An 8,927-nucleotide genomic window follows, 5' to 3' on the forward strand; every position below is an offset into this window, starting at 1 on the left:
GGGTTCATAGTGAGAGAGGGGAGATGCTCACTCAACTGTGTCCAGCACGCCATTGTCAAAGATTCCCATCTATTCTCTGCCTTTTAAATAGAGCTCCAGTGTAAGATGCTTTTTTTGGGGGGGTGGTGGTGGTGGTGGAGGGATGTAGGGGAGGGGGGGTATTATGCGCTTGGTGATAACACACGAAATACATGCATGCATGTGGAATGGCTGTGTGGCCCCACTTGTACACAACAGCCGCTCACTGCACTGTCGCTGATAATTGGCCCTATGAAAATCAAAGGGGAGAAATATCGCCTGCTCGCTCCTTGTCCTGCTGGCAAGGCGGATTTTTGACTCTTGCTGACGGAAACCACCTGCCAGCCAATTATCACGGCTATGATTACATTATTAACCCGCCTTAGTGAGAATTGTACAGTAGGAGCAGTTCACCTGGGGGTCCCAAACAGATGTCACCTGATCGATGAGTCACCTGTTCCCTTTTGGACATGTTATTGCATCTTAATTTGACTCGTGGTGATTTTATTCTCTTCGAAGGGTGACCAAAAGAAAACATATATCTTTAGCAACCCACCGCCTGTTTAGATTTGTTTTTAGGCATCCGCATGCTTTGACACCTAATTGTCATGTTTTATTGAAAGTTTATAGCTGCTGCGCGAGTGTGTAAAGAAAAATAAAGCTGGGGGAGAAAGAGAAAGAGAGAACCAGGGAGGCTGTGTGTTACACGCCATTGAAATGCAAATATCATTGAAGAACAAGGAGTGGTTCTGTGTGTGTGAGTGTGTATGGCGTGTGTGTGTGTGTGTGTGTGTTTGTATGTGTGTGTGTGTTCCCTGTATGTGCATGCAGCGGGGGCAGCAGTGGGAGAGGAGGGGCGCAAATTGGACAAGTTTTTTGGGGGGGAGAGGAGACTTTAGAAAACAGCCACACACACGCACTCAGGCAGCTTCACATGACACGGCGCAGACCTGCGGATTTCCAAACACATATCCTATTTTGATTTCTACTTTCTTCCATCAAACTTCCTTTTTTTTTTTTACATCCAGAAGTGATCTTACTTTTTTTTTTTTGGACATCCCTTTCGTTGCGGGATTTGCGCGACTTTTAAACTTTGGATGCTCGGATGGTTTCAGGAGCGCTTCCAAGTGCGCAAAAAAAACGTGCCTAGTGCCATTCAACCGACCGATGCCCCCCTCTCTGTCTGACTCGCCGTGAATCATGTCACGCCGGAAGCAGAAGCGACCCCAGCATCTCGTTAACGCGGATCCAGGGGGCCCGAGGCTGCTATCTCACGGTGAGAAAAGAAAGAAATCTTTTACAAGTGTGCATGCGATTTATGTCTTGGATTTGTTGAAAGAGGGCGACCGTCCTGCAACCCAAATGGCGCACATCCCTGCACGCGGAATTCACTTTAAATCCTCAAAGGCTCAAAGTTTGGATTTGGATTAACACGATTTGTGTATTTACTGTGTGTTTTCTCGTTGATTTGTGCCATTTTTGTTCATACATTTATTTATGCATGGCCACATTCCAACAAACGCACCTGATTTAGCAGACAAAAAAGTTTAAGATCTAAGTTTGTCAACTAAAGAAACCCCTCCTGCTTTGTCATTCACTGTAATGGGCCCCACTAAATGGAGGCCTGAGGCACTTTGGTCGGGGCCAATAAACTTGTCCCTGTGAAGTGAATAGAGGAGGATTAACTAACATACATCTGTGGCCATTTTCATGTGCTGTCCGTCCTCTAGGAAACCAACAGGCTGCTCAGCGCTGACTGCTGGAGGTCTTTGATTAGTATAGAGCACTCTCTTATTTGTTAACAATAAGGTGCATGGGTGGGGGGAAGGGAAGGCAGTGTTTTTTGGTAAAGATTAATCTTCCACCCTTCTATTCTCTTCTTCTTTTGCTCCTCGTCCATGCTTTTCTCCCTAAGGCACCCCTCTCCCCCCATTTTCCACCTTCTCAATACTTCCCTCCCCTCCCTTTCTCCCTCTTTCTCGCCCCCCAGCCCTATTGACTGTATACCCCTCCACACTTAGGGGGGTGCTCAGATGGATGAGAAAAAAAAGATTCAGAGGGGATAGAGAGATTGCTCTCGCACTTGTTGTGCGTTGCAATGGGTTATATCTCCAAGTGCATGCTCCCAAGAGTCTCTGCAGGTAAACTTCCACAAATTAAAATTATAAGTGTGGGAAGTTATTTTTTAGTTTCCTTCTCGTTCAGGTTTGTTAAGAAGTCACAGGGAAGGAATTTCACAGAGGTACAGTCTTTCATTCCATCACTATATCTCTCCAGGAGGGAATAGTTAGTTTGTCTCTCCATTGTTGTTACCCTCCCCCCTTCTTTTTCTTTTTACTCTTTCTCACTCTGTGCTCAAGATTCTGAAAGAATTTGACCCCTGAGCAGCAGAGGTCAGATTAGTTGACCAATCACAGTGTCTGGACAGTGCCCAGAACCCTTAGCGTGGCCTGACCCTTGACCTCCACTGTGACGTAAGGGGGGAAGGGTGAATGGGGAGATGAAAGACGTAACTGCTGTAGGGAGGGGGTGGGTTAAGAGGGGTTATGGGTTGTCTTGGTGATGCCCATTGTCCTCTAAAATGTGTTGCCATAGCAGCAAGGTGGTCTGTAAGCTTTTTTGTGTGTGCAAGATGTTTGAGGAGTTTTGCTCCGGAGAGCACAGATTGAGACAAGACATTACAAAGACTCATGGACTGCCGAGTTTCTTTCACTTGTTTATTTTTTTGTTCAAGGCCATTTCTTTTGAAGTCGTAATAGGATCTTTTGGTATGCACACAAATTTGCTAACTTAATTAGTAAACAATAACTGGAGGCAATGAAATAAACACACTCTGTAACTAAAGCCCGTTGTTCACATACCTGGATATCTGGGCTCAATAATGCATAGAAACAAGCTGAAAGTAAATTAAGTTTAAATCTCTTAAAGCTCTTGTTCTTCTTTTTTGTCAATCCACAGATGAGCACCTGGGCATGAAGTCACCGTCCACATCACTTGGCTCAGAAGTGACTTCATCAGGGTCCTCCTCCTCATCCCCCACCTCTCTCCAAGACTGCCAACCACCTCTGGCCCCTCGCCCATCCCCTGGTGGGCTCCACGCGCCCTCCTTACCCAGCGAGAGCTCGCCTCCTCCTCACTGGCCCAGCCACATCGCCCCCTTCACCACCTCCCTCCCCAACACCCACTCTTCCCTCTCCCCAGACTTTCCTCACCCCTCGCTGTCATCCCAGACTCACTCACCTCCTCCCCTGGGTCAAACCTCAGGTTCCCACAGTCTCTCCCACCAAGGAAACTCTCACTCCACCATGACCTCCCCACCGATGGGCAGCTCAGCCACCACCACTACCTCCTCCTCCTCTTCCTCCTCCTCGTCTTCTCAGTGTGTGCCACCTCATCGTGACAGCTCCAGTCCAGGTCAGCAGCACGCCTCCAGCTCTCCGGGGCAGCAGGGACAGATCCAGGTGCCACCAACCCTGGCAGTACTCCTGGAGGAGCTGAGGGTTTTACAGCAGAGGCAAATCCACCAGATGCAGATAACTGAGGAGATCTGTAGACACGTTCTAAGGCTTGGAGGAGCTGTCTTTGGCCAAGATAGTAATACACAGGCCAGTGGTGCAGACAACCAGAAGTCTAATGGTGCAGCATCTTCATCACCAACACACCCCTCTACTGCCACACCAGTCACCACAGCGTCATCGCTTTTGACTGGCCTTCCATCTTCCCTGTTCCCCCAGCCACCTGTCTCCAAATCAGGTGCTTCACACGTGAATGGCAGCAGACCTCCATCCTCCTCTACCTCTTCCTCATTACCTTCCTCATCTATTTCATCCACTATCAGCTCCTCTGTTGCCTCCCTACACCCTCTGTCCTTGTCACTGGGCCTACCGCACCGCTACCTCCATGAAAAATCCTCTAACACCTCCTCATTCGGTCATAGCAACGGTATCAGTTTCTCAACTCCTCCACTTTCTACCACCAGCCATTCCCAGGATCTTCAGCCCAGTTCCTCTCTGGGATCTGCCTCCTCAGCAGGACGCCCTCAACATGTGTGCCGTTTTTGTGGAAAGGTGTTAAGCAGCGATTCATCACTCCAGATCCATCTGAGGTCGCATACAGGTGAAAGGCCTTACCAGTGTCCAGTCTGCTTGAGCCGTTTTACAACCAGAGGGAACCTCAAAGCCCATTTCCTGCGACACAGAGAGCAGAACCCAGAGTTGTCCCTCTCCCTGCTGCCCCCAGCACTGTCGGAGCAAACACAGAGTAGCTCTCCAACTGGTGCCATCCAGAGAAGGAGAAAACGGCGTGCTGATGATGACGAGTCCTTTACTGGAGTGAAAGGAAGCATTCCCGGGATGACAGAGAACATGGCTTTAGGATTCCTGTCTGGCACGTCCTCTCGGCCCTCGCCTTCCTCTCTACCTCTGCCCCCCTCAGTGGACATGGCACTGCTGTCCACAGCCCATTCACTGCTACAGCTGAACAGAGCCTCAGCTGCAGCTGCTGCCAGCGCATCTAGCACTGTACTGCCATCCTCCTCTTCATCTTCATCCTCCTCCATGGGCAGCCAGTTCAAAGGAGCAAAGCAGCAAAGATTTGATGAAAACACCCCCCCTCACTCCGCCCTCCATACAACCTCCCCATACTCTCAACTGGCACACCTCCCCAAGATTCTCTTCCCCGGAGGTGCCTCCCCTCACCACCTTGCACTTCTCCGGCCCCCAGGCCACCCCTCCACCTCCCACCTCACTTCACCTCATCAGCTTCCCTTCCCTTTCCCACCTTTCCCTAAACCATCAACTTCCTCGACCTCTTCATCCTCTCCCACCACCTCTACCCAGACCTCAGACACCTCTAAGTTGCAGCGCCTGGTACAGAAACTTGAAAAGCAGCCCAATGGAGGTGCCTCCACCTCCTCACAAACCCCTGCTGAAGCAAATGGGGACACACAAGGCCAGGACCTGTCCACCACCTCCAGTGCCTATCGCAGGGAAATGTTGGCTGCTCTTGGCCTGAGCCCAAGTGCCAATGCTATTGGACTGGTGACCAGCCAGGGAGTCTCAGGTTCTGGCACACCTTCTCTTCCCACTGCCCAGGCTGCTAATCAGTGTGGAGTGTGTCTGCGTGTCCTCAGCTGCCCCAGAGCTCTGCGTTTGCACCAGGCCACACATCTGGGAGAGCGCCCGTTCCCTTGCAAGCTGTGTGGTCGTTCCTTCTCCACAAAGGGCAGCCTGAGGGCCCACCTGGCCACTCACCGTGCAAGACCGGCCAACTCCCGTGCTTTGAACTCCTGCCCACTGTGCCCACGCAAGTTCACAAATGCCTTGGTTCTTCAGCATCATATCCGCTTGCACCTTGGAGGGCAAATACCACCAGATGAAGATATACCTCCTGAAGACGCCCCTGAAACGCAGAATGCCATCTTTGATGATGGCGAGAATGACTCCATAGGCTCCCCATCTAACGCCCAACAACTCCTCCCTCTGGCATTAACAACAAGCTCCAAGTCTCCAATGGATGCTCTCAACTCAGGGTCCACTTCTAAGCAATCCACAGCTGCTGATGCCACGTCTGTGAAGACAGATGAATCCGAACGCTCAACACCCAGTGTTAGCCCACCCTTGACCTGTAATCCCCCCCCAGAGGGAGCTGAGGACCCCCTGCGTCTGGGAGACAACGCCCAAGCTGATGGTAGCCCCATGAACTCTGAGAAGGAGACCCATGCTGACCTGGGCAGTACCAGCCCTTTCAAAGCACCCTTAGCTAGTTCTCATTCAGCTGTCGTGAATGGAGACATAGAGTCAGATGACACACCTCTTTCTCTCTGTGTTTCGAAGCCTGAAGTAGAAAATGATATCCCGCATAGAGGAGTAAATAATGATGAACCCACAACAGGTCCTGATTCGAATCCCGAACCCCCAGCTGCAAGTCCCTTACCTTCCCTCACCCCACCTGCCAGCCCCAAAGCTACCCCTGAAGTAGAGGAGGCCTGTGGCAGTGCACCACAGGAGGCTGAAGAGAGAGATGCTGCCCAAAGCAAAAGCAAGAGCGAGACTGTCACACCTCCAGTGTTGGATCCAGCGCCGGAGAAGGACACCCCAATGGAGGATAATTACACTGGGCCGGAAAAGCCCTCAGAGGACCCAGAGCCCTCTGTCCCAGCACCTGCACTGCACACCCAGCCTCCTCGCCCTGATAAACCCTATAGCTGCTCCCAGTGTGGAAAGGCATACGCCAGCCGTAGCGGACTTAAGGTAAGGGTTGAAAAAATTGAGTCGATTGAGTCAAAAGTATAGGTGCAGTTGATTATGTCAATCTTCTTGACTTGTGAGTAAATCTTAATTATGTGGTGTCTTCCACAGGGCCATATGAAAACTCACCCTGGAGCGTTGACCAACACCCCCTCCAAGGCTCAAACCAATGACAATGACATTGCGGAGGATCGCAGTGCACATTCAGCCAATAAAAACCCAGGACAGCAAGAGGAAAAGCAGGGATTGGCTAAATCCCCTGAGAAAGGTGACAGCACAGATCCTCCACAAAAAAGTGTTGTTTCTAGTGTGGCGGACGAGCCTATGGACACTACTGTGTAGACAAGTTAGCATTGTTAAACTGACTGCAGTCAGTATTTAAAGGGTCCTGACAAGGGAATGTATTTTTTTAATAGAATGACATTTGTTTTCTAGAATTACTTGTTCTAATTCATGTTTACCTTTTGCAGTAGGCAGATCTAGTTTGTATTGTAGTTACATTGTAGTAACATTACAAGAGATTTGTGAATGTAGTTTTTAGATATGTATTTTTGTATTTCAAAGACCACGGTGAGGCCTTATCGTACACACTTCATAGCATTGTCAAAATGAGAATTAATTGTTGGCGCTTTTTGGCTGATAGCTGTTTCAGCACATACTGTATAAGCTGATTTGAATAAGAGGACAGTCCAGAATTCTTACAAGATGAACTCCATACCAAAACAGGCCAAAATTAGTAATGGCCAATGTTTGTAAATATGAGCTGCGGTTAAATTTTTATGCCTTTTTATTGTTACTTTCTTTTTTCCTTTTTTTAATGCCATGCTGCTGAAAGCATGTTTCTGATGTGCTGAGTTGCACTGTGAGTTGCACTGTGTCCTGTGCTTCCGACCGAAACATCGACTTAAATAAACACATGTTAGCGATAACCATGATGATGTTGATGATGATGATGATGACGGTGATTGTGTTCGATTATCAGTACTTTCGCGAACAGTCCTTGTACTTATAGCTGTAAACTTTGCCCGCAGCAAATGATTCATAATGATGATTGTAAACGGTTATTCTTGTTGTTATCTCCAAGTTCAAATTGACAACAAAGATGAGCCCTGTCCGTTGTAACTCCCGCTCCTTTGTCTTTCCTTTCCCCCACCTCTTCCCCCTGCTCTCCTCTCTCTCTCAAAGCACTTGAGAGTTTTCTGCTACTGCAGAAATGATCAACACTCACTGCATTCCTGCTTAGCCCAGTTTAGTATTTGTGTGCTTTGCTTTACCCTTTGTAACCCCTTTTTTGTAGCAATGACAAAATATGTTCCCATGCCTCCCATGTGATGTATAAAAGATAAATAAAACAATGGGGATGTGAAGAGGAGACCTGTTTGTTGGTTGTCTGTGGTTTCTTCGGGCTTGGGGTGAGGTTTTTTTTTTGTCTGGGTTCAGTTTAAGCTGTCCCTGTGAATTAATTTATCTGTTTAAGTATTCTGTTTGCATGACTCTTATTCTGTGTGCGCCTGCATGTGCGCTGGTCAGTTTTGGCTTGTTTGTTCCAGCTCTCGGTGTGTCTGGATCCTTTGTCTGGGGCGCTGGGCTCGCTGTCCCCTAATTCTGCCTCTTTTTTGCCCTCAATGTCTTTTAATATGTTTCAGTTCCCCAGCACTGTGTGTGTGTGTGTGTGTGTGTGTGTATGTATGTGTGAAAAGGATAATCAGAGCCTGTATGAGTGTGATTGAGGGTGCAGCTGTAGAGGCCGCCACCTCCCTCCCTCCCTCCCTCCCTCCCCCCTGCCTTGCCCTCCCCTCTCTGTGTCATACGCTCTTTCATACGCACTCTCTTTCATTTTCTCTTTCATTTCTCTCCCTCACTCTTTCTGCTCACCCCCTCACCCCTGTACTCCCCCCCCCCTACCCCTCTTCCCACCCCATGTAATGAGCTGACACACAGGAAGCTCTAATCCTCACACAATACCACCCCTCTTCCCCCCAGAGTGACTGGGAGCGGGACAGGGGGCAACAGGGACCAACCTGGCCCAGCTGTCCCCAAAATGGCCGCCTTTAATCCCTCCAGTTTTTAGCCTACAGTGGCTCCCGAAACCAGGACAACCGGTAACCAATGAAAAGAATGCTCAGGGCAGGGAGCGGGACAAAAGAAGTGAAAGGAGCCATGTGTGAGAAGTTTGTCCACATGCGTCTGTGGGCGACAAGGGACGTGTCTCAATCAAAAAAAAGAAAGAGGAGGAAAAAAGGAAAGTCATTTTAATACTTTTCAGTTTGAGAAAGAAGCAGGGAGGTGGAGGTGAATAGTCCACAGGTGTGATGATGTTCATGGGTGCAAGCTTTAATCACATGCAACACATTTATCACTCATCAATGAGCATTAATTAACTCTGTGCAGACATCAATCATCTTCAGTAGAGAGGACAAAAGTATTTTGAGGTGTTAAGGGTTGTGTGATGTGCATATTTAGCCTACAATTAAAGAAGAATCAACAACCATTTGGAAGACAAAGAAGTTGTTCATCCAGCATTGGCCGTTAATTAAAGTGATTTTAGTAATTATAGCTGCCACACACAATGTGACCAGATATAGATAAATAGTTTTTTTTGTTTCATGATTTGCTTGATGATTTGTTTCATGAAATACTTTTTATATTTGTTTATAAAGC

General features: G+C 48.4%; 1 protein-coding gene across 1 annotated transcript; it reads left to right on the top strand.

Annotated features, from left to right (window-relative positions):
* The first annotated feature begins 938 nt into the window (after positions 1-938).
* LOC311252051 (uncharacterized protein) lies at positions 939-7,638 on the top strand. The gene is made up of 3 exons (XM_084344827.1): positions 939-1,294; positions 2,977-6,269; positions 6,378-7,638. The coding sequence occupies exons 1-3, from the start codon at positions 1,219-1,221 to the stop codon at positions 6,606-6,608; spliced, it is 3,600 nt and encodes a 1,199-aa protein (XP_084200953.1). The 5' UTR covers positions 939-1,218; the 3' UTR covers positions 6,609-7,638.
* Positions 7,639-8,927: the final 1,289 nt, after the last annotated feature.

This window comes from Pagrus pagrus, assembly GCF_965226575.1.
Source record: "Pagrus pagrus genome assembly, chromosome: 22".
NCBI classification, from domain to species: domain Eukaryota; kingdom Metazoa; phylum Chordata; class Actinopteri; order Spariformes; family Sparidae; genus Pagrus; species Pagrus pagrus.